The following is a 27,415-nucleotide window of genomic DNA, read 5'->3' on the forward strand; positions in this document are numbered from 1 at the left end:
ATGAACAGTAAAGGACCATTAGACAATGAAATCCACAGAAGCAGGCACTGGGATGTCTAGACTATGAAGTTCAAGGTGAAGGGTACAAGATGCATGGGTTCCAGCATGTGACCCTCTCATCAATCTCAGTTTCTCACTTTGCAAGCTGAGAATCATGTACAGAAGGTCATGTTGACAATTTAGTGTCAAATGCCCACACCTCACTTAGTCACAGTGAGTTTTCAATACATACTTCTTACTCTAAACATACACTAATTATTTGACTATGAAGCAAGCAGCAAGCTTCCTGTCCTCACAGGTATCCAGGTAGGCTTAGCAACCACTTACAGAAGGATACAGAGACTTATTCATGGAAGGACCATACTTCTAGATTCAACTAGACCTAAAAACCTATGCAAAGTCATAGGCTCATGGGACTGACTTTAAAGCTGTTGGTTGGCATGACATGCAGGGTGAGATGACAGGGTCACCTTAGGGAGTCACATGACAATGCCATGGTCAGAGACGAGCCTGATTTTCAGGCCAGTGAGCCAGGTGGTGATGATTCTTCTAAACTGCTCATTCTTTCTTAAACCCAGCTCTACTGCTCTGGGAAAGCTGAAGAGGGTGGTTTACAGAGCCCTTGGGTATGGCTGGCTATGGGCTACAGAGCCCATGGGTATGGCTGGCTACAAGCTACATTCCCTCTCCCCACAAACACACGCAACTACACAGTCCATGGGACCCATAAGGAGACATGGCTCCAGGCAGATACTACCCCAACAGGAAGCACATGCTAGTCACTTCCCGTCTGCTAGGTTGTGCTCTTAGCTCCTTGTCAACATTATCTCACTTACTCCTCATGAGACTGAGCCACTGCTGGGTATCATCCCATTTTACAGATGACAGTTTTAAAAAGTGGAGTCCTTCAGCGAGGAAGAAATAGGGTCTAAGGTATACTTAGAACGTGAAGGTGATTGATTTCAAAAAGCTTTATGGCAGCATCTCAAATGGACTTGAATCCATTTTAGGACCAGACACATATATGCACCCAGGATCTGGGTCAGGTGAACCCTCTCAAGGCAGTAGGAGTGGGGAAAGCCAATGTGGCCAGGGGTAATCTAGAACCCTAGAGAAAGCAGAAGACCGAGAGAAAAAGTCTAGACTGCACTCTACCTGTTACACAGGAATCGGCAAGCAGCAGAAACTGAGTGTGTTTTCAGGAGTTCCTGCTTCAGGGGCAAAGGATTATTGTTAGAGAAGCCCAGAGTTTGGGTCGGCTCAGTAAGATGAGGTGCCACACAGCTTCCTCTCTCTAAGATAACCAAGTACTGGGAAGGGAGATGTATTTGTCACTTACTTTCTTTTCAGATCTCTTGGTTAACCAGGCAGGCTGTGAACTGGCATTAGCACACACCTCTCCGGCTTGCTTTGGTTTGCCAAGGCTAGGTCAGGACAGTCCCCCACCTCTCTCATACCTGGAGTGATTTTTCCAGCCACTGCTAGCATCTGTCCACACATCAAAGCTTCCTGACTTGAGATGGCAGATACCCAGATTCAAATTGTATCTCTATGACCTTCTGAGAGCCCTGAGCTTTCTCATCAGTCAGGATGATACCTCACCCTTCTGTTGTAAAAGTTAAATGAGATACTTATGTAGTAGAAAGGCAGCGGGGGCAGTACTAGTGAGCCAAAGTCTGGAGCTTCACAGTTTAGGGTCAGAACCTGGCTCTACCACTCACTAGCCATTTATCTTTAGACATGCTACTGAGTCTCAGTGTCACCGACTGTAAAATGGGTGGAATAGCACCTGTCTATGTAGGAGTTTTGTGGTGAGTGAACGGCTTCAGAATTGCAAAGTGCTTGCCACTGCACCTGTCACATTGGTGGCGACTCAGTAAATGTGAGTTGTTATGATTAATGTGTGGAAAGCCCTCAGCATGGTAAAAATGAACATTCAATAAATGGTGGCTGTTATTCTTACAAGGTGCATGCTCCTCGGAGAATTTTGTGCACATTTATCTCCTTGAAAGCAATAAAAATGAAGATGTTAGCGAAGAATCTGGTCCTTAAGTAAATGTCAGTCATAGCTGAGAAAAGCCACAGTTCCTTTGTCCCTGCAGGGTACCCAGAACCTCCACCTGCCCTGCCTATGCCCAGGCTCTCCTCTGCTTCCTGTGGACCTGTCCTTCGCTCAGCCATCCACCCTCTCAGCACATGTTCATTAAGCACCTACAGAAAGCCCAAAGGAGGCCTGGAAACCCAAGCACAGAACACAAAAGCTCCAGCTGCATCCTCTCTAGTTACAGGGTAGTGGGCAATTCACACTAAGTAAGTGTGCACACAAACGGTTATCTAATGACAGCTGGTTTTGTATCCTAAAGGATGTGATGGTAGGGATCCCTTGTGATCCATTTTGCCGTTGTCTCCACTTCCCCGCCCTCCCACCTCCCTGGCAATTAAAATTATCTATTAAAATTCTGTTTTAATTTCAAGAAGGCTGTGCAAATGAAATCATGCAAAGCAATCTTTTGAGACAGCCTTGTTTTTCCTACTCTGCCCGGGTGATGTATGCCAATATTTTCTTCCTTTTTATTGCCGAGTAGTATTTCACATGTTGGATGCAGCATAGACATCTAAGATGGTGTGGTCTGGCATTAGGGACATGGCTAAGGAGGAAGTCGTTGTGAAGGCTCCTTAAAGAAGTGCTATTTAAGCTGGGTGCTCACTGATGACAAGTTGGCTGGGTGGTGATTGCAGGAAAAGGAAGTGATCTAGGTAGATCGGGGAATTTCGTTTTAAGACCCTACACCCCAAGGGCACCTCACTCACTAAGGGGACTGAGAGAAGGCGGCATGGTGGGTTGAATCCTAGACCCTCACTCAAAGGAAACTCGGCTAAGAGGTTAGAACTTGCTGATTGTGGTTTCTCCCTTTTCAGGCTCTTTTTGACGGCGTATAAAGGCTGTCTGGTCTCTAACGCTGGCCCCACAGATGCAGTGACCGACCATGGTTCTCAGCTGAACACCTCCAAAAAAAAATAGGCTGCGGAGGTGGCTCACTGCCCACATGTGAACTTCAGCCAAGACTCCACAACCGAGCCCAGCCCTCTGAGTCTCCCTGATGCCTCAATTCTGTGCTAGTCATACCCTTCTGGGTTTAGTGAGGCTATTGAAGAAGTTAAGTTACCCTCGCTGAAACACAGGGAAGCAACATGGAAGAAAATGGCCCCAATGGAGAAAGTTCTGATTGACGTAAGTGGGGAAGTTCCCTTGGGAACATCATGGACCATCTAAGCAGCAGAGCCCCAGGTCATCTCTTACTCTGTTTATTTACATGCTATGACAAGAAGATGTGTTTAAGGCTCCCATAGCCTTGCACCACAATTCAATGCTCTGGGAAAAGCAGCCGTATGGTCTAGACATAACAGGTTCATTTCAGAGTTCACGCATTCCGAGTGTGGCACTGTCCCCTAAATGGTACTTTTGTTGTCCCTTTGTTCAAGACAACGAGCTTCGTCTAGGATCAGAACTGTTTCTTGGAATCCACTGGCAGACAAGCCCATCAGTTCTCTTGGTAGGTCAGATGTTTCACAATTAGCCTAACTCACTGGTTATCTACTCAGTGATTATGACTACAGTGACATAATATTTCAACAGCAGGGGAAACATTCCAGACAGCTAAGTAGCACAGTCAGGCTGGGAATGGCCGGCAGGGCTTCCTGCATCAAGAGGAGTGGACCGCTACATCCTGCCTGGCCGTTCTCCTTGTCTCCATCATTAGATACTGCTCTAAAGACCTAAGGGAGATGTGCTCAGGACAAGTGTGTGGTTCTTCTCCCTCTCACTGAGGCTCGATGGCCCAGCAAAGTATGAAAGTGAGGCCCGTGCTCCTAAAGCGAAGCAGTCTGGAGTCTGTGGAGCTTGTGAAACAACCACACCACCGCAGGAGCAAATCACAACAGGTGCGATTCAAGGAAGATGGGAACACGAAGAGTCCATCTGGCGTAACTGAGGCTGATAGCCAACCGCCTGAAGACCAGGGGCTAATGGGGAAGACGCAAGCATCCCGGCACCACCACCCTGCCTCCTACTCACTGTCTTTCCCCAGGTCCCACAAGGCAGGAGGCTTTCGCAGCATCTCTATCCAGACCTCCCCCAGTCTCAGGAAGCATTTCCCAGTTTTCAAAAGGAAGAAACTCACAACTAGCAAGTCTCTGGTGGAAATGCCAACAGCCTCCCCAAGTGCCATCCAGGTCAACGGCAACCTCTCTGAACAGGATATTGTGTCCTCTGACCTTGCCTTCCTGAGGCTGGCTCAGCATCTCGAGGATGGGCCTCGAAGACTCAAAATGCCCCACCCATTTCTCCCTAGGATGTCCAAGGTGCAAAGCAATGGGCCTGTTAGCTTCTGCTTGGAATCTGGGACTTGGAAGTCCTCAGAGAAAGCAACAGCTGCCATTCAGGTTCCAGATGATATTTGTCATAGTCCAGGCTGGGAAGCTAGAGAGCCTACTTTCGGCCCAGAAAGCTCAGCTGAAGGAAGCCACTGTTTACCCGCTTTGGTCACCATGTGCCCGGGGGATGGGCCGAGAGTGCTGACATCAGATCTGGAAAGATTCCCCTCCTGCTTAAACACCAACAGCAGCGCCAACAACACCCCAGGCACAGGAAAACTCACACCTGAATTGCTTTTGCCCAAAGATAACCCTGACAGCAAAGACCTTGGCCTTCTGTCTTCTCAGTCAAAGAAGATGTGTGTTCCCTCACCCTCACGGACTCACAGCTGCTCTGAGCCAGGCTCCCGTAGCCAGCCAGCCCAGGTAGGAAGAGCCTCTGATTGCCCAGCATTGAGTGACAACCACCAGGACCTGGAGTCACTCAAAAGTGGCAGTGCATCCAAGTCTGTCCCTGTGTGTCGGGAGCATGTGACAAAGCTCCCCAGCCAGTCAGACAGCCTAGACCTTCAGACTGGCCTTGGAAGTGAGCACCTCGCTTCCTCCTTCCCAAGGCACGAGAACAAAGCTCAGAGCAGCAGAGAGCTCGGTGGTAGTAATCACAGTCACCTGGCACAGGGGGAGGAGCTCTGTGACCTCCAAGGCCGGCTGCAATCAGTAGAGGAATCTCTGCACTCAAACCAAGAGAAAATTAAAGTCCTATTGAATGTGATTCAAGATCTGGAGAAAGCTCGCGCTCTCACTGAAGGGTAAGGTGAACTTCTTTATATTAAAAATCTCTGAGTGAAGTAAGTCGTTTGCTGGGAAGGGGTAGAGTGGAAGCGTAGGATAATGATGGATGAGGCTGTGTCCTCCGAGTGAGTTAACCAATTTGCATTGCTGTAGTTTCATGTGTGTTTGTCCCAAAGGACTTCAGGGAACCCCTAAGCTAGGCTTCGTCTCTACTAACTGCTTTGATGACTTGGGCTAGTCTGACACTGACCAGCTCTGTTATGTGAAAATGAGGCCAAAGCTCGGACAGAAGAAAGTCAGAGCATACCGCCCCAAGCGACGGGCACGGCAGTGGTATGGAGAACATCAGGCAGGATTTGTTGAGGTATAGAGTGTCACCCCTCTAGAAAGGCTCTGAATTCCAAGAGAAGAAATGGCTGAAGCTCATCAAACAAGGCTGGAAGGAGAAGAAACTACTAGGAATCACCCCAGACTGCCTTAGGAGACTGTGCTGACGGAGAAACACCAAGCACAGGGATCAGGAGTCTCCATATTCATCGTCCACTCACTTGCAAAATTCCTCATCTTTCAGGACCAAGAGAGGGAAAAACACATCACATTTGAAAGCAGTTAGAGATGTACCAAGCACCCCCAAAATAGGGGGTTCCATTGTCACAACCTCATCCATCATTATCCTTGTATCTTCATGTCTCTTGGGGGCATCATGAGTACTGAGCTGTGGGGACTAAGATCATTGGCTGAGGTGATCGAACGTGTGTCTCATGTGGCTTTTGCCTATGTGTTTATCCTCAACCCGTTCTGTCTTACAGGAGGAACTTCTATCGGACTGGCCAAGACCTCAACAACTGCAGCACCTGTCAGAACACGGCGTGCATCATATACAGGTATCAGCCCAAACTGTGGCCTGCTCTGCAGAGCAGGAAGCCGCGGGTCTGCAGAACACATGAGCACAATGTCCGAAGTGCAGAAAGCTGGGAGAGGCAGAGACAAGTACCTGAGTCTTAAAATGGAAGGTGTTTGTGCAGTGTTTTACCTGGTTCCAAAGCAGGGACTGTTTCTTTTCTTATCCACAGGGTCTAGGAGCAAATCCTCTGATGCAATAGTTAACCAGGAGAACAGGTACCCATCCGCCTCTGCATACACATCTGCATCTCATCTCAGTTATTTGTCAGGAGGTGGGGAGAGGAATTCAGGAAGTTGAGAGGTTTGCCCAACTCGTACAGAACATCTTGAGAGCAGAAGAGGCCAGGATTGAGCCTCATATCCAGATCTCTCTAATCCTAGTCCCCTATCTCACTGCCTCTTCTCTACCCTTAATCTCCTATACCACACACGTCTTCTATGTTAATAACTATGAGTAGAGTACTTTGTGTTTACTTGTAAGTACACCATTTCTTCCCAGTGCAAGACGAACTGCAGTAAAAACAATTATTAGACCTGTGTTTGAATCCCCAAATCTGATAGCAGCCTGCTGGTCCTGGCCTCACTTTCCTTGTGTGGAGTAGGCTTAGTGACCTCTATTCAGACTTGCCAGGAAAACAACTAACACAACATCTGTGAATGCACTTGGAGACTGCAAACATCTGCACACACCTGGAGGTTCATTGCTGTGATTACTGGAAAGATCAGTGGTCTCCTCACCCAGAATCCCACTTGGCAGTACAATGGAAACACAGCCAGAGCACTCATTTTAGTTGACAACATCTAAGTTTTGTTGGACAAAGGAGTATGGTTTTGTTTTCTACATGACATTTCTCTTTGGAAAGAAAGAGCAAGGACCTGAGCAAACCACTGCTCCGCCAGGCTGCCTGTCTTCTCTCAGAGCTTTTCCTTCCCTCTGTAGTAGCCTGAGAGCTCATCCTAATGAGACACTGTATACCTGGACACCAGCCGGTTCTTCCATGTAGGCAAGGCCCTGAGCATCTTCTCATTGGCCGGTTGACTCCCTACATGGAAGACCATATGTCTACACCAAATAACAAGAGACTCAAGACTACTTACAAAGTTCCCCCAAAGCTAAAAACAGGCCTTCATAACTCAAAGCAATAGCCCCTCCAGAAAAGAGGATTCTTGAGAAAGGCCTGCAGCACTGGAAAGTGAAGCAGGAAGTCTCCTCAGTTGCTGCTCTTTATTTTTAATCTCTCATCTTAAGCAAATCTCCTAATCAAAAAGAGTACAAAAATTATTACATATCTAGACAGCAAAGCAGAATAAAAAACTATTCATCAGAAGCAGAAGAATTGATTTAGACTAACTTCCACTTACATTTTAGACAGAATTCCTTCAAGTACCCAGGTGATGTATTTTCTATTATTTTCAGTAATTTTCTTTTTTAATATAGCTTATGTTAGTAAAAGAAGCATGTGATTGTTTTCCAGTCTAACGCAAGTTTCATGACCTTCCCCTGAGCAAGTCATTTTTGGCTTCTGGGATTCCTTATTGGAGAAATGAGAGGCTTTAATTAGATGGTCCCAATGGTGCCTTGTAGTTCTGGCATTATGTTATTCTAAGCTGAATTAACAGTGACAATATTTGGTAAAACTGTGACTTTCCAGAGTCTGAGACTATTTGCATTTTCCCAACCCTTGCATCACAGATCCCAAGCCAGCATTCTAAGGCAAGTTACATCCCAGCTGGCATTACACACCTTCATGCTCCCCTCCCATGCTTCACCAGCATGCATTGTTTGTATCTGTCCCTCAAAACATCCAGCCTGTGTTGCCCTTCAAGACCTGACTGTCATCCCAGACAGTATCTGTATCCTCGCCTCTAAATCACTGCAAAGGAATGGGCAATTAATTTGATGAAAGCAAAAAAGATCAGAACAGCATCCCTGTCATGGCAACAGTGAGATGAGAGTTGTCATTTAAGGAAAAAAAAATTTCAAATGACTTCAAACTTGTGTTGTGTCCTGGAAAGTCAGATCTTAGAAGCTAATGAGCAAGTGATGTGGAATACTCATCCGCAGGCTGTGGTCTCTCTCCCTGATGATGGATAGGTCCAGGACTCGTCACTATACATAAAGCACATGGTACATGATGGATTGCCTACTAGCTTTTCTTCCCCAGAGAGGCTGCTAAGTTAGCAACACATAAGGTTTGCTAAGTGCTGTTGCCCACAGGCCTCACCTCATCAGCTACGGGCCATAGCTGTGCTTCCTGCTCCTGTCAAGATGTTGAGGTCATTGGTTCTAAGCAGCTCATTCTCTCTGACCCCCAAGCCTCCTTGGCTCCCTCCTCTTGCCAGGAATCTCTTGGATAAACCATCAAGGAATACATCCTCGCTACCGATGCCTAAAGGCACCAGGCATGGCTCTCCAGGGCTTCCAGAAGTTCAATGTACCAAGGAGAATGACTTGAAGTCGTTTTTTGGGGGGGCAGTATCTTTTTTCAGGAGTGGGGTGGAGGTGCTGTTTTATAGTACTGAAGATCAGACATAGGGCTTTACAACACCAGGCAAGCATAGGACCACTGAGCTCTGTCCCCAGCACTATGTGTATTTCTAACTAACTCCTAGGGGAGGGTGGGAGTTGGTTTACCCCAGCTTAAGCTGCTTCTAGCCTGTTCAGCCTCCATTCGCTCTTGTCAGCTTTAGTCCCAGGTCATTTACCCAAGGGGTTGCATGAATGCCACTGGTGGTTCCCAAGATTAAATAACACAGAATTACTTAGTGAGAAACTTGTTCTCTTTTCAATTTTATTTCAATTCTTCTGATTACCTAGAAGGGAAAACTCTGTGCTCCTTGCATCTTTCAACCCTTCCTAGTGCTCGCGTGTCGCATTTCTCTGCAAAGAGAGAACAGATCTCAGGTTCATAGCCATGGGCAAGCAACAGTATCTAGCCAGATTGTAGGCATTTTAAGCATTTTTGTTGAAGCTTTTAACTTGTAAAACTAATCCTCTTAAATATTCATGAAGAATGATACAGGTCCCCGTTTCTAAAATTATCTTGCTTGGTTTGTCTACTTGTTTAGATTTAAAAAGTAGACTGATTTTGAGCAGAAAAGGTTAAGTGAAAAATTGTGAAGTGGGGGTGGGAAACTCTCATAGAGACCATGAGGACATCGAGGTGTGGTGGGACACACCTGTAATCCCAGGATTTGGTAGACAGAGGCAGGGGCATTGCTGCTAGGTCAAAGCCATGGTGTGTGTGTGTGTGTGTGTGTGTGTGTGTGTGTGTGTGTGGGTGGGTGGGTGTGTGTGTGTGGGTGTGGGTGTGTGTGTGTAACCACAAAAAAGGAAAATCTCTGATTGAAGTTTAGAAAACAGTCCCGCCCCCTTTTTCTTCTCAATAGCAGCCCATCTCTAGGAGACACACCCCTTTCCTCCATCCTTCAACCTGTCCCCTTGTAGCACAAATTTTAAAAGGTCTTATTAATAAAAACAAACCCAGAGCCAGGTATTGGAATGAATGCTGAAAGATCAGAGAGAGAGAACAGACCACAGCTAACCTCACTTCTCAGTCAATCCTGTTTCCCTAAACTGGAAGCCTCTGAGTCCTCATCCGGAATGAATCTCAGCTGAACTGCTGCTAAAAGCCTAAAAGCTCTAGTTTCCTGGTCCTCGTGTCTTATATACCTTTTTGCTTCCTGCCATTACTTCCTGGGATTAAAGGCATGTGTCACCATGCCTGGTTGTTTCCAGTGTGGCTTTGAACTCGCAGAGATCTAGACAGATCTCTGCCTCTGGAGTACTAGGATTAAAGGCGTGTGTGCCACCATTTTCTGGCCTCTATGTCTAATCTAATGGCTGTTCTGTTCTCTGACCTTCAGATAAGTTTATTAGTATACACAATATATCAACCACATTTCCCTTTTTTGTCTAAAATAAAAAGTTATAACCAATATAAGAAAAAACTATATACAGTAAGTATATACAATATATACAGCCAAGAATTACATTAACAATGTCTAGTCCATTAACATTTGACAAATTCAGACAAAAAACTCCATTATATACATTAACAATGTCCAGTCCATTAACATTTGACAAATTCAGATAAAAAATTTTCATTACTTATCCTATTTAAAACAAGTAGTTCCTTTTTAAGTTTAGAAAACAGTCCAGCCCCCTTTTTCTTCTCAATAGCAGGCCATCTCTAGGAGACACACCCCTTTCCTCCATCCTTCACCCTGTCCCCTGATCCTCCAGCCACGTCTGCCTGAATTTCATCATCACACTCTAAGAATAGTCAGCAGAGCCTCTTTGGAGGACTTTGGTTACATGGTTCATGCATTTATTTTTCTGGATATAGCTCTCAGGGAGAATAATCTGCTTGATTTAAGTTGTAAAATGCCTCCAACATTTTGAGGGAAAATAATAGGATGGGTTTTTTCCCCCTAAGGGGCTAGAATCCATCTCCCATTCAAGCATATTCCTTAGGAAGTGGAAATAATTTGCAAGCTGGTGGGTCAATAGAAATTCTGGCCATGCGATATTTGAAAGGTGCTAGAGAGAAAAGGGAAATGGAAGAACATCAGGGGCTGTCTGTCCAGCGTCTCATTCTTGGCCTCTTCCCATCCTTTCAGGGGTACTCATGGACTTGAATTCTGTGTCACACTTTTCCTTACCTCTTTTTTGAAATATGTAGGTCTATGTGTTTTGTGCGCATGCGTGTGCACACACACGTACACACGTACACACACACACACACACACACACACACACACACGCAGTTTTCAACTAACCACTGTTTCTATCAAATACCTGAGGCAACTAACTTATAAAAAGTAAAAAAGGTTATTTAGCTCATGGTTCTGAAGGTTTCAGCCCAAACTTGGGCAGTCCTCGTGTATTCAGCCTCCAGTATGGCAGCGCAACCCAGCAGAAATCCAACATGGAGCAAGCCACTTATATCATAAACAAGGAAGCAAAGGAAGATTGAGACCAGTTCACAATTGTCTTCAAGGTTAACCTCCCAATGACCTAAAGATCTCTCATAAAGGCCCACCTGTTAAAAACTCACAAGAGCCCCTAACACTCTGTGGCCAAACTTCTAACACAGGACACCGCTGGGGTACTCATCTAAATTACAGTGACACCCCAAGTTCATATCATACTCTTCATTTTCCTTTAGAAAATTAGCTCCCTTGCCATGGTGTCTTGCTCAGCACCATTGGCTATGTGGGAACTCTGTAAAGACACCACAGTCTCTTTGTCATTTACTCTGGTTCTTTACAACATGCATACCTTTAGCTATTAATTCTCCATATTCAATCTAGTCCCCACATTACAACCCCTCTGCTCTGGCTAAGCAAATTTCCTCACCCCAAAGTTCAGTCGCCTCAATGCTGGTTGGTGTTTTTTTTTCCAACAGGTCTTTCTTGTCCTATCCTGAGTATTCCTCTATGCACATTACCAAATTATACCTGAAAATAGAATCTGACCATGTAACTCCCCTGCTAAACACCCTTGTCCTGGCTCCCCTTTCCTCTAGCTGACTTTTCAAGGCCTTTGGAACATGATGCTAATGCCTTTCATTTGCAGTGTGTCCAGCTCCTCTCCAGACACAAAGACTGCTGAGCTGTGTGCTCAAGCCTCAGGCCCTTGGCATGGGCCACCTCACTCTTCTGGAGTACCTCTTGCTCCATGATTCTTTATCAATATATTTTTTTATCTTGTCAGGAAATCCAGTTCTTCCCCAGTGGCATACCCGTTCTTCTGCTATACCATGAATCTGTATCACAGTCCAGTGTGTAGTACACAGCTGGAACTTCACTGATGCTTACAAGGAAAAAAAGCGTGACTGTATCGATGTGAGGTGAAGAGTTAAAAGTAGTGGCGGGCCTGAGACAGCTGTGTAGATCACCCAAGAATAAAGTCATTGTTGCTATTTATGTGCAACCCTACTTTGGGGGTCTGTAATAATCAAATGTTCCTATTAGGAATGAAGGACTTCTACATAGCAGGTCCTTTGAGCTGAATCCAATAAAGACTGGATGTAGCCCATGGATTGTCAATTTAAAATACTTGGAACACTGTATACTCTCAATGAGATGGAACCTAATCAAATCTTCCTCAGATGACTCAGACAGCCGCTGCACTTTCACAGGACATTGAGATCCTGCTCTTCAGGGCTGTCTAGCATCACCGTTTAGGACCTTTGCTCCAGCTCTGGAAGGAAGGGAAGACGCGATTGTAGACAGCCACAAAACTCCCCTAGGTCAAAGTCCTCTTGCCCTGACATCCAGGCAATCGTGATGCTCTCTAAAGCATTAGAGCTGCAGGCTCTCCACGGTGATGAGCAGGTGCCTCCTCAGATATCCACACTGTAATTCCTGAACCCTGGGAAGATGCAACTTTATCTGGCAGAAGGGACTTTAGAAGTGTGACTAAGTTAAAGTCTTGAGATGGGGGAAATTACCTGGGTGGTCTGAGCATCACACAGAGGTCACCATGGGGATAGAGAGAGTGGAGAGTCAGAAGAGGAGACACAGTGATAGTGCCAGATCTCACATGCCTAGGGATGTGTGCAGCCCCCAAATCTGGAGTGGGTAGATGCTATGTCTCCTCACAGCACTTCCAGAAGGAACTATTGTCCACACCTTCACTTACAGTGCTGGAGGGCTTTGGCTTGCCACAACAAGAAGATTGAAAATCATGATTGTTTCTCAAGCCATGAAATTTCTGGTCCTTTGCTCAGTGGCAATAAGAACCAGACCTTTCCCATTAAACACGTGTAATAAAGAAATCCTGTTTGTCTCATTGAAGGTCAGTTTATCAGATTTTATTTGATCATTTTTATAACTTCAACAGCTGAGGACAGGTGTCTGAGAAGAAAGCTAAGGGAAAGAAATAAGAAAGAGTTACTAGTGAGTGAGTCACAGCTTACTGCCCATCTATTATTTACAGGGCAAAATGTCACAGCCCTACTACATAATATATAGGATATATTAAAGTACCCCCATTCTACAGATGAGGAAACTGGGGCTGTGGCAGAGCCTGGCATTTGTACAATACTCAAATTAAGCAATCAAGGCTGAAAAAGGATGCTTACTTATAATCGTCTTGGTACCAGTCATTGAAATAGTAGTCTCAGCACTGAGTTATAAATTCCTACAAGACAGATCCTAGAGGACACTATTTCCAAAGGCCAAACCCATTTGATGGCTGCTGGAACTTGGTAAAAGTTGGCTCATTACTGAGTTCTACTCTGTCAACAATATTGTAAGCCTTTGCACTAAAGATGCATTCCCTACGTGGGACTCCCAGAACACCACCATGGCCCACATGCTTCAGAAACTCAGCTTTCTTTGTATCATAGGTTCATTCCCCACTCTCCTCCCTCTGAAGGAGTTGTAACAAGGTCTTTGGAAAGGTTTGAGGACCTCTGAACAAGGTGAAATTGGGGAACCTTAAGAAAGAGGAATGATAACTTATTTGTTAGATTTTTTTGATAGCCCATCCATGAATGGAATTGCTGAACTCATAACACTTCTCTGTCATACATTTTTGGGAGGCTGACGTACCCCTCTGCTTGGCCTTGATTTGGGGGTGAGATGGTCACATACAGACCTCCTCATATTCAGTAAGATGCCATGGGAATGGAGGTGAACAGGAGGGAATGAAGGAAGGTATTGTTCTTGGAATAAGCGTTGTCTTCCCATGCTTCTTGTTTGTGAAGCCACTCTGGGGCTTTGGCTTGTATTATACATTACTTAGGGAAATCATCTGAAATCTTTCACCAGAGAGGAGGCACCATTGACAATGCAGGCTGACATTTCTCCTGTAATTAAAATTAAGAACAAAGAAAGCCCAAGCCTGCTTCTCAGCAAAGAGCCCAAAGGCTGGCACTGTCCTCTGCAAAATCCTAGGGGATTCACAGCAGTTGCCTGACCAGGTGGGTGTGCCAAGCACTGACCTTCACAACCATGGCTTCCTTTCAGGGGAGGGGTGTGATCACACAGGATGCTAAGTGCCACACACGAAGCTTCCGCAACCCCCCAAGCTCTTCAAACTCCGCAGACCACAAGATACTTTAATTCTGCTACTCTTGTTACAGACATCTCCACTGGTAGAGTCCTTCTGAACACACTGGGAAATGGGCAGATTTTCAAAAGGAGGTTCCCTGCGGGAGCTTTCCTTTGTGCCTAGCGCTCTCTTTCCAGGGGCTTTCTCCTCTTGGTTTTGATAGTGACAGAACATGACAAAGAGGCTCCCTGGGACACAGGTCACAGCCTCACAGCTGTGCACCCTGCAGGGGGAAAAAATGAAGGCTTCATTTTACAGAGCAAAGAGAGCCTCGGAGAGCCAGTGAGCTGCCTCAGGTCATACGGTCTGTGGTGCCCTGAGCCCCTCCGGGAGTTTCTCTCTGTGGTTAAGCTGTTTGGCCACCCGGGCTCCATCCTGCTTGTCACTTACTGCTATTACCTAACCAGAGAAAAAGGCATCTCTCTAGAAACTGCAGTATGCTTCAGCCCTGTGGGTTTAGCAACCAACTCTCCCCTTAAATTATTTAGGATTTTTTTTCCTTTTGTCTGTTGCTCATGCTCTTTTGGCATGGAGGCAGGTAAAAAGAGAACCACAGCTTTCTGCTCTCTAGACAGTGATGAAATCTGCGGGGGTGGGGTGGGGGTGGGGGTGGGGGACATGTCTAAAGCACACAGCAGAGCTGTCCTCTCTGGTAATCACAAGTGCATCTCTAGCCCTCGTTAAATTCCAATATGGACTGAGCCACACTATCTCAATATGAATGTGACCATGAGTGTCATCTAGCATCATCAGCTACTGGCCACAAGCACAGCTTAAATACTGTCTTTGGGGTACAGGTGGCAACTTCTCAGAGGCCGACAGGTTGATATCCAAGTCATTTGTTTGTCCTTACTCCCTGCCTCTTTTGTAGCTTTATCCCTTTCTTCTCTCTTAAGAGTGTAAGGGGAAAGGAGTAAGATTTACAGCAACAGCAATTTATCTGCAATAAAAAGTGAAGCCTACTTTAATGCATTAATAGCTAAAGAGGCTAAAACATGCCATAAATACAGTCAAGCACATCGAGTATCGCACAGGAATAACAAGAGGGTGCTGCAGGGACACAGGCCACAAATGACAACACTGTGACCCCAAGCCTTCACTTCTTGGTCGAGTCCATAGAGAAATCATTAACATCCATTAAAGAAGTCAACATGCCAGGTATTTTTGCTAAATAAACCCTGCGCTCGGGTGAGTCATCTCATTTCAGAGTCCAGATGGCAGGATTATTACTCCCATCGTGCAGATAAGGAAAGTGAGCCTTGGAGAGGTTGAGTTGCCCAAGAACCTAGTTAGCCTAGTTAGGTTCAAACCTCGGTCCCTACTTGCAGATGGCTTTTCTGTCTCCTAGTTCCTTTTGATCTTGCTTCATCAGTTAATACACGTGTTACAATTCTGAGAAATGGCCAACCCTTTCAGAGAGCTTAGAAAGCTTCTCATCATGGAGGTCTAGATTGCTCTACAGCTTAGCTCTGTTTTTCTGTGTGCTCAGATAACAATTTGTGGTCCTCTGAGGAGTCATCAGCAGACAGATGCCCTAGGAGAAGGGGTATGTTTGACAGTTGGAAATGGCTCGAAGTTATGATGTCCAAACTTACAACTTATAAATAATCAACCGTCACAGAGAGAAAGTTTGAAGGACACTACCCCTTGAAGCGGTAGTGGCATTTGGGGGGCATACATACTAAGACTATTTTCCCAAACTGTGATTGTTCCCCCAAAATGATGTGATTTGCCCTCCCTAGACACATCAACACCCACAGCTGATTCTCTGTAAAGGAAAGCTGCAGGAGGCTAACTCAATGTGCACCTTGGTTCGGTGGAGAGGACTGCAGTGTGCTCCAGACAGAGGTAGGAAAGGAGCAGGGGTGCATCTGGAGGTGTCCTATCTCCAGGGAAATGCTCTAGAGTCCAGCTGTCTCTCAGTGTAGACTGAGGACAGGAACTCCTCTTTACAAAGCTGTGAGAACCACTTTCCAAGAAGAGAGTGCCAAGGGTCACTGGGGAGAGACATCAGCAGCCAAAACCCAACACATAGACTAATGATAGCTGAGACCACATATAATCTTAACTAAGTTGTCTCCTAATGGGAAATGTCTTTTCTGGGCTCCCTTTTACATTGGCTCCCTGTGAGGGCTTCTCTGAAGTATAGAAAGGATATTGCCGGATGAGAAGTCAACTAGGATGTAGGGACCACCCAATAGCCCAGCTGGAGCCTTGTTCCACAGACAACTGTGGTGTCTCACAGGCTATCTAGGTCTTTGTTCCCACCCTATCCCACATCTACACACCTCCGGCATCCAGCTCTTACGTGAGTACATGGAGCTATGCTACCTCAGCGCAGTGTGTGTGTGTGTGCTGGTGTATACTCTTCAGGATTAGACTCATGGTCCAAATCATTGGAAGAACTTTTATCCCCTCTGCCTCAGTTTCTTCAACTGGTAAATGAAGATAATATTGTTTCTGTCATGGAACTATGAGAATTATGAGAGGGAGTGTTACTTTATAGTATGGTGTATAGTATAGTATAGTATAGTATGGTATGGTATGGTATGGTATGGTATGGTATGGTGTCTAGAATATAGAGTTAACTCCATAAATGGCAGTTGTGCTTCCTCTTATTATTTTTATTTCTGCACATTTAAATTACTACATATCCAGCTCTAACAGGGTTGAGGTACGCATTGCTTCTCTTTAGAGCATGACCCTCATGTGGACATATGCCCTCTTTAGAGATAAAGAGCAAAGAAGTAAGAATCAGGAAGGCAGGTGCTATAGGCTATGGCCTTCCTGAATCCATATATTAAATCTTAGTGTCACATTTCATGGCGATTTGAAAGTGAGAGATGATTGGATAAGAAGAATACAACCTCCATGAATGAGATTGGTGTCCTTGTGGAAAAGACTCTAGTGAGTCTGCTGGGCCCTTCTACCATTTAAAGTGCTGGGCCCTTCTACCATTTAAAGTGCTGGGCCCTTCTACCATTTAAAGTCACTGGGAGGTGACAGCCATCTATGAACCAGGAAGCAGGCTCTCACCAGACACCAATCTATAATGCTTTGTCCTTGGATGTCCCAGCCCTTTGGAACAGCGAGAATTGCTTATCTGTTGTTTGAGTCATCTCCTGTACAGTATTTGCTTTTATAAAAACCTGAATTACAGACTTGGACACACAATTTAGGTTCAGGTCTGATCATAGCTCCTGGTATGATTTATCTTAACTTGCTCATCAATTAAGTAGGTTTAACAATCTTCCATCTTCCTGAGACATCTTGAAACTAAAATGAAATACATATTTGAAGTTTTGTAAAGCTGAAGATGTTATGTAAAAGCAAGAGCCCCCTACCCCAATCTCCTATCTTTCTTAATTTGGTTCTATACATTTATTTATTTTTGAGTGTTTAATCTTAGGATGAAGCTCTTTATTATGGAAATTGTGCCTCATTTTGGCTTATCCAATTTCTGCTTACCCAGCCAAGATCATCAACAGCCTAGAGATGGTGTTTGGTCACGCATTTATATGTTTTTTTTCATTTATTTTTAATTATGTCTGTGTTTCTCTGTGTGGGCATGTGCATGTTGCCAGAAGAGGGCATTGGATGCCCTGGAGTTGGAGAGAGAGAGGCGGTTGTGAGCCATTCCCCCTGGGAACTGAGCTCAGGTCCTCTGCAAGAGCAGTGTGTGTTTCTAACCACTGAGTCATCTCTTTTCCTTACTGTAACTTCAACAGGGGAGCCACAGCACAGGGCTCCCTCTGCTTTCTAGAACATTCTTCTGCCTTGCATCCACATGATGGCAGAAGCTAGGTTAGTCATCTGTCCCACAGCTTGTTCATTAAATGCACCGAGGCAGCATGCCTGGACGTGTCCTTGAATGTCAAGGGCACTCAGCTTCCCCAGGAACTGGGCATTCCTGACCTCATACATCCCCCAGAGGATGACCTTCACACATCTTGACAGATCTAGGCTATCATAGTGCTTCCAGTTCTTGATGCAACGTTGTAACAACTTCTTGCCTAATATTTATTCCTCACAGTCCTCACGGAATCTGCCCAAACTAGACGGTAAATGCTCAGCTTTCTTTTTAGGACTCTGCATGGACTACAGGGAGCATTGATGGAGGACTACAGAGGTGACGATATGGCAGTCGGGGTGGGAAGGACAAGAGGAAAGAGAGAAGGAGGGAAGTATTATCAAGGGAATAGCGCTCTACTCAGACCTGGGACCCGAGCCTCAATCATGGAGTTCATCCCTAGAATTTACAAGCCAAGTTGCCAATTTATTCCTCTTCCCAAGGGGTTGATGAACATGGTCTAGGCTGTCATCTCTTCTTGTCTACTCAGCCTTGAGATGAAAGGCAGATGAGGAAGGCAGGCACGGCCCCTCCCCTTTATAAGCCAGCTGCCACCAAAGCAAAATGTCCTCCCTCCTCGCCTCTCTAAACAGTAGTTTGTCAAACGGGTGAATAAGAAGAAAAGTGACAATTTTCCTTTATGTTAATAAATTGCTTTGGCCTAAAAAACATTAATCAATTTCTTTCCAAAGCACACACACTTCTCAATACTCTGCTACTTGCTTGGCCTTGAAAAGAAAGTCACTTTTAATCCCCTTTAAACTGTCAAGACCAGTGGGGGGAGACCCATGGGGGAGGGGCAGCTCCCTAAGTCCTAGTGATTATAATGGAACCCTGCTGCGTTTCCATAGAAACATAACGATGTATTCTTCCCTGAATGTACATGAGGGGAGGAGTGAAGAGCAAGGTATACAATGTCTGAAGCGCTGTAGCACGGGTGAGGAGGTGAGACATTTGTCCCTACGAGACGAAGACAAAGCACTCAGTGAGGAAGAGCCAAGTGGGCAGAACTGTGCCCCACGTAGCCGAATCACACCTGTTACCGCCTCCCAGCAGCACGACTACCCAGTGCTTAGGTTGTTATTATAACTCCCACATACAGCTGAGTCCTGGGGAAAAAAGAAAGTTGTCCAAGGTCACCTAGCCAGGAAATGATGCAGCTTCAGTTCAAACCCAGGAGTGTTCAACGCAAAAGCCTTTTGCTCCAGCCCTCCGTGACCAGCAGCACTTCAAGTCAAGTCGAGGAGACGGAGTTTACATTCTGTCTTCTAGCGATTTCCTTCCCAGGTCTGCTAGCTCTGGGCACATGATTAGACCCACTCAGAAACATTTTCTAGTAGGTTTGGAGATGTTTGTAAATCTTGGGAAATGTAGGCAGTTCATTGTTGTTAGTTTGCTTTGGATTAGGCAGTCAGAAACTTCACACAGAAGGAGAGAAAAGCAGCCGGAGCTACATGGGTGCTCAGATGACGTGGTAGGAACACATGGGCAAAGGCCTGGAAAGAAGGGCTACTTGAGAAGTGGGAAGCATACTTGGATCACCTGTCTTAAACTCTGGAAAGCAAGCTCCACAGAGATGGTGTCCCTGTCTGCCTAGCCAAGTCACTGGAACATAGCACCAGAGTGGTTTGGTAGGCGGATAGATGGATGGGTGGGTGGGTAGATGGATGGGTAAGTGGGTGGGTGGATGGATGGGTGAGTGGGTGGGTGGATGGGATGTTCGATACCAGACAGCATGGAGTCTTAGCATGAGCAGGCATTATTCATTTCCTTTGACTCCATCTTGTACTCTATAATGAAGATTGTTTCCTGCCACAGTAGGTAAGGCAAGGCTATTTCAGGAGCTAAAAGCACTGTGAATATGATTGTTCCTTATCAACCAAGCATGCATGCCCCCCAGTGACATAGAGGCTGAGAATCAGAGCTTGCAACTTGCTGCTTTAAACCCCTTCCTTGGTGCAATGCAGAGGTTGCCTGAGATGACCGTTTCTACCCTCTGGATATGCCTCCCAAGTTTCCTCTGGGGAGAAGCAAGTATTGGTGACAGGAAGTGCTCTATCACCCAAGAAAAACTAGGGTGCAATAATGGGCAACCATGGAAGGATGAGACTCAAGGTGTAGGTTTGGATGTCTCTGAAGACTGAGCTAGCAAAACCATGGACTTTGAAGGTCTCAAATTGCTGATGATGTGGGATATCATTTGCTAGGGACATAGAGTCACTGGTCTAGCAATGCCAGTGCTCACTGGCCAGACATTTACTCTATCTGCCACTCCTTTCTCAGCATCTAGAGGAGGATCTGGCATATGGACAATACCTAATCTTGGTTGAATGCCGGGGTGAACATGTGGTGCCTAATCATGCACCTGTTTGCTATCCTTGCCTGGGAGTGGGAATCATACTTCTTCAGCAGAGTACCACTCTGCTCCTTGAGAATAGGGGAGTGACTTGCAGTTGCTTCGCTCTGGAGCCTTGTTTTGAAAAACACAATCTGTGTTTCATCCATTATGTAGGTCAACCTGCCAGGAGTATGTCCCTGTAGAGAGAACCAGAGAGTAGCAGAAAGACAAGGATGTCTGAAAAGGAGAGAAAGATCTGGGGGACAGTTATTGATACCTCCTCCTGCTGGCTACACAACAGGCCACTCTGCCCTTCTGTCTCTTCCATTTCAGAATGCTCAGGACAGTGCTGGATTCGGGCTTCCTTTCTCACATGTGACAATTATGATTTACTTCTACAGCAGTGCTAACTCTGATCTTAAGCTCTGGGAAATGACATGGGTATCACAGACAAGGGCAGGTGGTCTTCTAATGATGGCTGCTTTTCAGCACTGCTGGGCATCAAGGCCCCTGCCAGTCACCCTACATCCCAGAGCAACATGGAGTCTTTTCTTCCTTACACAGTGTTTCATCTCTCTCCAGCTAAACAAGGGGCATGCTCGGTTTTCGCGACTGCACTGCTGCCATTTTCTACACCCCCGTGCTAGCTTCTCAGCGTGGACCTTCTGAGGATCCACATAACAAGCTCTTAGCACAGAAATGCACCCAAAAGCAGAAGTGAAGTGACCAGTCAAGGATACAGGCTGAGCAGGGTGGCCTCCCAGGAGCTGTTCTTCCTATCTCAGTTCTCTGGGTTCAGGGGAAGCCAATCAGAGAGAGCAGGAAAGCAAAGGATCCCTGACACATGTTTACCTCCTTTCCAGGCACAAAGAGGCTGAGGGAACAGCAAGCTCCTTCCCTAGGCCCAGGTTCTTTGCTGACTCTACATTCCTGGGGCTTCTGGGCACCTTGGTCCCATATGACTTTGTGTTTACCTCACACACCTTTGTGGTAGTCACTATGATACAAATGAAATACACTGTACATTAATGACTCCAAGTTCACATATGAAATAGGAAAAAGGAGGAGCTATCTACCCACAGAAGAGTATTTCAGTCTCTCTGTATGGAGGAATGCAGAAAGGTAGCCTTATAGCTCTCTAAGACACATTACTGAAAGGTCATTCAAAAAGCACAATGTATCAATGGTAATAATGTTAATAATGTTACCAATGCAGAAATAGGAGTCAACATATGCAAAAGGATTCTAGTATGCCAGTCACTGCTCTGAGCATGTCATTTACATCATCCTACTTTATATGTGTTGATTTCAAAGAAAGCATTAACATTAGAGGCCATCATGATTTCCACTTTACAGATGAGGAAACTTGTGTGCACCTTTATATTGTTTACATGTTAATAAATTAGTTTTCATAAATACTGTTTAAAAAACAACAAACATTAACAATGAAGATCACTAGATGAGGAAGAGAAGGAAGTTAGACCCCATGTATGCTGACAGGCTCTGTGCTTGATTCATTTGACAACATCCCATGAGGTATCATTAAAGGTACTAAGTGAATTCCATGGGGAGGGATGGGAGAATCTGAGAAACTCTCCCAAAGCCACACAGGCACTTGGTCTCTAATGACATAGTACTTGATCCCTAGGACCTGCTCTTGTGTGCTCTGGGTAATAGGATGCTACATCAGTGTATGTCATTTTGAAGTTACTCTCCTTCCTTCCTCTCTGTCTTCCAGCGTGGAGTATGATTTCCGGCAGCAGGAAGGCAGGTTCCATGAGGTTCTCCAGAGTCTGGAGGAGGCGGAACCAGCTGAGGAGGCTCCTTCCCCACCCAAGTCCCCAGCAGAAGCCCCGGTCCCTGAGAAACAGGACTTACGGCGGAAAAGCAAGAAGGTGAAGAAGAAATGTTTCTGGTGGATATAAGAGGATTGGGGCTCCCTGAATTCCTTCCCGAGATGGGGGATCCCCTGCCCTCAAGGCCACCCTGCTTCTCTACAAAAGCCCAGGCTGAGGTCCCTTGACCTGTGACATGGGAGTGCCTCTGAGCTGGTACACTGTTGGACACCGGGCCATCAACCTTAGCTGAGTGTGTGCCACTGCTTGCTGAGGATTGTGTGGCCACTTATGTGGCCACTTGCTGAGCTGCCTGTCACACACAGCCAGGCCTCATCCTCATCTGCTAAGCTCAGATTCCCACCCTAAGCAAAGCCCCACTGCACTCCCATCATTTCCATGACAACAAGCATTTCCTCCCCACCCTGAGTTCATGAACCCCAAAGAAACAGAAATAGGTGTGTGCCACGCATGGCAGAAAGACAAAGATGATAAGCAGGTATCCTAGAAAACATCCCACAATAAACTAACATGGGTCTAGGATTCGTCGTACAAAAGCACAATAGAACCGAGCAGGTCCTAGCAATGCCAAGTCACCCTGGTGGATTAAGTTGTCCTCTTTTTTTAAAAAAAAAAAAAAAAAACTGGTCCTTAGACCTTAGATCAAGGGGCTGCCTTTTCACAAAGTATGGGCCATGCAGGGTGGCAAAGAAAGGTTTCGGGTGGGTATTAGGCACCTGTTGTGTGATTGTTCTATGTGACTGAACTCAAGCGACTTTCACAGCCGTAGTCTTTCTGGGGCCACTTAACTGTCATATGTCTCTGTATGGCAAGTGGGATATAAACGAGAGGGGCTTTAACTTTAGTGCCCCACCATCATTTACCTGTAACATTAAAGGTCATGAGACTCAGCAACCTATATGTCAGTATATAGTATCAAGCAACATTAATAAAGCTGAGCTACAATACAGCACTTTTTCTCATCCATGCATCCTTGTGACAACCATGTAGATAGGCCTAAACATGCTACTCGACAGTTTCCCTTCCTGGTGACCAGACTGCCGTCACCTGATCTAGGAAGAAGTGGGACTGAGAACTGGTATGAAAGCCCCATCTTCCACAAAGTTTGAGTTCCTTAAGATCTGGCTCATCCTGTTGACAAGACCTCTGCCCACAGATGTCTGGTCAAGCTTGCATGCCGAGCAAACTCCTAAGGCAGTGTAATTAAGTAATTGCTACATACTTGGGCTGAGTCGGAAGCAAGGCTTGGATTCCTTTGCATTAAATTCAGTATTCTGCCAGCCTGTGGTTGGACTGGCACTGTCGAAACGTGAGCCACACCTAAATAAGAAAGCATTTTATAAGCCCCCCCACCCCCGCCGAAGACCTAGTGTCTGAGTGAGTCTCTGCTGCGCACGTGGGATGTGCGCACCCCACTACAAATTGAGACTAATTGAGCAAACCGCCCCCAACAATTTCACTTCCCCATCACAGTGCTGCAGTGCAAAAGCTATTTCAGGGAGAGCGAGGGAAATTTGGCAAGGAATCTTGGCTTGCACTATTTAAGTCTTGGGATGTCATTTGAGATGTTCTTTCTCTGTTTCTAGTGTAATGTTTAAATCCACAAAGTGAGACCAGAATATATAACATCAAGTTAGAATGAAGATAAATACACTTGCCATGCTTAAGAAACCACATTTCAATTAGATATGTTACCACTGGCCAAAAGCCACAGATCTTTCTTTCTGTATCTACACACTCAACTCTCAGTTGGCCCCAGCAATGGAAAAAACTAGTACAGAGGATAATCCAATAAAGCAAAATCATTTGGGATCTCTTATGTAATTTTATCTTGTAGTGGTGCTTCTGTCTTAATTTGTTTTGCTTACACTAATTTCAAATGAGTTTATATTCCACAGCATCAGGCTGTAATGAAAATATTCCTGCACTTAGATTTAGAGACCCAGGCAATAGAATAGCCTATTCCACTAACCTGGAGAAAATGGTGTAATCATGTCCTTTTTTTTGACTGGGGAGAAGAACGGCTGCTCCCCCTGATTTCTAAGTTCTGTGTAGCTTCTGACAGCCAAGGAGCACGCCCTGGCTAGCCTGGAAAGGTGAGGAGATGTCTGGGGTAGCTCATGTCTTTACATACACATGGTGAGTTAGGGACCTTGCATAAACTCTGAACTGAAGGAGATGAAATTAGGATCGGAAAATGTGGACATTCCCAGAAGTAAAACAAACCAAGAATATGTGATTCTAAACCAAAGCACAACACTGCATTGCATGGCTTAGGCCACTAACCTGCACCTGGAGGGGAGGTTCCTTCTGATAACTGAACCCCAAAGTCAATATGTGGGAAAAGGATTGATAACCACCAGCATGCTGCTGAACAGGAAGGCTCATCTCTACATGAAATAAAAACCATACACATATATACCAAAACTCTATACTCTGTTAATTGTGTCGAGTACCACTGCTTCTTTGTAAACTAGTGTGTAATATGATCATCTACAGAAATGTTATCCTTGAGAGTATATGGTTTTATGGAAAGAGATTAATTTAGCAAAAATTACTTTTGTGAAATGGGAGGGACTGATTCATCTGTTCAAATTGCAGGGGTTTAATGTAGCTGCTCCCTCTATAGTTAAAACACTCACTATCCCTGGAACTTAATGCCAGCTCATCTGTGGAGCGCCTTCTTGAAGACAATGTATCACTGTAAGGTTTTGTAAATTTCTAAACTATTTTAAATGGGATATTATCTTTTGCAATAAACTTAAGTATTTTTCCTAGGTCTTAAGACTCCATTATTAGTTTGGGTTTAATTGAGTTGTTATATTTTAACTCAAAAAAATAAAAGCCTTAACAGCCCCAAAGGCAAAGATAGTGATAATGCTTAACATACTATTTGTTTCTGAATAAAGAACTGATCCAGAAGTGCCTGTGACAGACATCACAGGAGTCTTGTGTCCTGACCATAGGGGAGGTGGCCTGAACCAAGGAGACATTCCCAGCTGCATTCAAAGTGGGACACATCTCATTCATGGTTTATCTTCATGCACAGACACCTGACTCTAGCTTGGTTAATATTCCTTTTTAATTAGTTTCTGATGAACAGTTTTCCTTAAAAGACATCTTTGGATCATCAATACCGAGAAAATTAGTGTCGTATTCCAAAACTGAAACATGAAATAGCAGTTTGATTAAATTCAAATGAACTCCCACTTTTGAAGGTTGAGGGATCTAAGCATGGGACCAGACATTTGTGGAAAACGTATTTGCAAATATCCAATGTGTGCTAATGGCACATTAACACCAAACCCATGTTCTATATGGCTAGTCGGAGAGAGAGAATTGAAGAAAGAGGATTTTTCTCATCATGTGAGTCCGCATTTGCCCTGCTGTGTCACTGGAGACTGGTTTCTGTCTGGAGGATGAGCCTCCCACTCTGGAAAATACCACCTTAGAGGGAATAAAAGCAAAACAACACCCTGGACATGGAAACAGAAGTCTTGGGTTTGACAGCATTCTTTTTCGTGAGTTACCCTCTGGTTCTGGTTCTGCATCTTATGAACTGGAACCCCCATCTTAAGAGGACACCCTGGCAATTAACTGAAGGAAGCTCTAAACACACTGTAGGGTACACAGCAGGTGCCCAGTAAACACACACTCATCCCTTTACTCATTGAAGTAAACTGGGAGGAAGAAGAGCCAGTGTTTCCATGAGGCAACAGTTGGTATCAGATGCAGGTTTAAGATCCTCTCAGGGCAAGGAACCAACTCATTCTGGCTTCCCAAAACCTTAGCAAGCAGGACAATACGTGTTAAGTAATTGTGTTCAACGACTCAGTAGAACATGCAAGCCAACAGCACCCAGCACAGCATTCTGAGGGAAGAAGAGTGCTGTGTCAAGGTCTCAAATTTCCCAGTGTGGGAAAGCCTTGGAGGGGCAAACCTTTCCATATGCAGCATGAGACATCCAGGTATAACTGGATGGTTTGTTCAAGGCTACTAGAACTGGGGAAATGGGCCCTGAGAGCACCAATGTTAGTGTGCAATATGTGAGGCGCCAGCCAACACCAGCCACCACTCACCTTAGACCTGAAGTCTGTTCTTACCCTTGTCAGCTGAGCAGAGTCCTCAGCATGATCTTCACTTGAAAAGGATCTAATTTTAGGTCACTCTGGGCAACTTTGTGGGATGCTAAAAATACATCTGTTTTTAAGTTCCAAACCACAAAGATGTTTTATGAATGTTACTCCAATCAAACAGGAAAGGGCTGGGGTACACATCCAAATTCAAGGCTGTTTGTTATGATCCGTGCTTGGCCAACTTAATGATCATAATCACCCTTTTGAGTACTTCCACCTCAATTTCTTCCCATCTCCCTTAAATCAACTGACAGCCCCAAATAACTAGTAGTGACCATGTGATACTACCCCTCAATCCAAAGTTTCACAAGTTCATGATTTTTTTGTTCCTGCCTTCTATAGAGCCCTTAGCCCACAAAAGGCAGAAGTGCACCTTCAGACACCACACAGCTTGGTTCTCCCCTAAGGTCAGACAGCTTCCCCATGGCAGCCATCTTAATGTCTACCACAGTAACATCCCTTAAAGGGTCTGTAAGAACCCTTTTTCCTGCTTAGAACATACTTGCATTACACCCCTCCCAGCCCAGTTTCTGGCAATAGGTAATGTCATCTCAACCAGCCACCACCATGACCACAAACCACACTAGATGTTCTTCTTAGTCATTTACCCACACCAGGGACCCTGCCCTCAAATTCCATGACATAGCTGTCATTGAACATATATCCATAACATTCTTTAGTGTATGCACTTGTCTCTATGATGTTCCTGGGGAAGGAATCCTGCTTATTGTCAATTGCCTGTGCATACCCAGCACTCACCATAGTGTGCCTTAGAGGGACAAGTTAATTAGTAAATAGGATCGAGTGAAGGAGATTCTACCTCTAAACCCCTGATTTCCCCCTGCCCATTGGATGGGCACTCACAAGGGATGGCACAGTGCTGGCACCCAGTCTCGATATCTGCACCCGTGGCGTTGGGGGCTTTAGCAAGGAACACTGCCCAAGGCCTTCAACTCTTCTATGGTCTGCCTGGCTTTCAGGACTTAGGAACATCAGGACACAACTGTCCTCACCCTGCACCTTTGTTGACAGCTCCCACTTAACCTTGTTTCAGAATAAATTGCCATCATAATTAAATCCCAATGCATTTTGCACATTTTA

At 45.3% G+C, this 27,415-nt stretch overlaps 2 protein-coding genes across 3 annotated transcripts in view; one reads left to right on the forward strand and one right to left on the reverse strand.

Moving 5' to 3' along the window:
* Positions 1-24,955, forward strand: part of Insyn2b (inhibitory synaptic factor family member 2B) — a 106,478-nt gene extending 81,523 nt beyond the window's left edge. For both annotated transcript variants that reach the window (XM_052759024.1, XM_052759025.1), the window contains exons 2-4: positions 2,920-5,183; positions 5,976-6,050; positions 22,061-24,955. In XM_052759024.1, the coding sequence (XP_052614984.1) occupies positions 3,835-5,183; positions 5,976-6,050; positions 22,061-22,247 (1,611 nt within the window). In that variant the 5' untranslated portion in view covers positions 2,920-3,834 and the 3' untranslated portion in view covers positions 22,248-24,955. The remainder of the gene's footprint in view (positions 1-2,919; positions 5,184-5,975; positions 6,051-22,060) is intronic.
* The window catches only part of Dock2 (dedicator of cytokinesis 2), a 419,530-nt gene that overhangs the window by 173,472 nt on the left and 218,643 nt on the right, over positions 1-27,415 (reverse strand). The window lies entirely within an intron of this gene.

Source organism: Peromyscus californicus, unplaced genomic scaffold (assembly GCF_007827085.1).
Source record: "Peromyscus californicus insignis strain IS unplaced genomic scaffold, ASM782708v3 Scaffold_3__1_contigs__length_106647218, whole genome shotgun sequence".
NCBI lineage: Eukaryota > Metazoa > Chordata > Mammalia > Rodentia > Cricetidae > Peromyscus > Peromyscus californicus.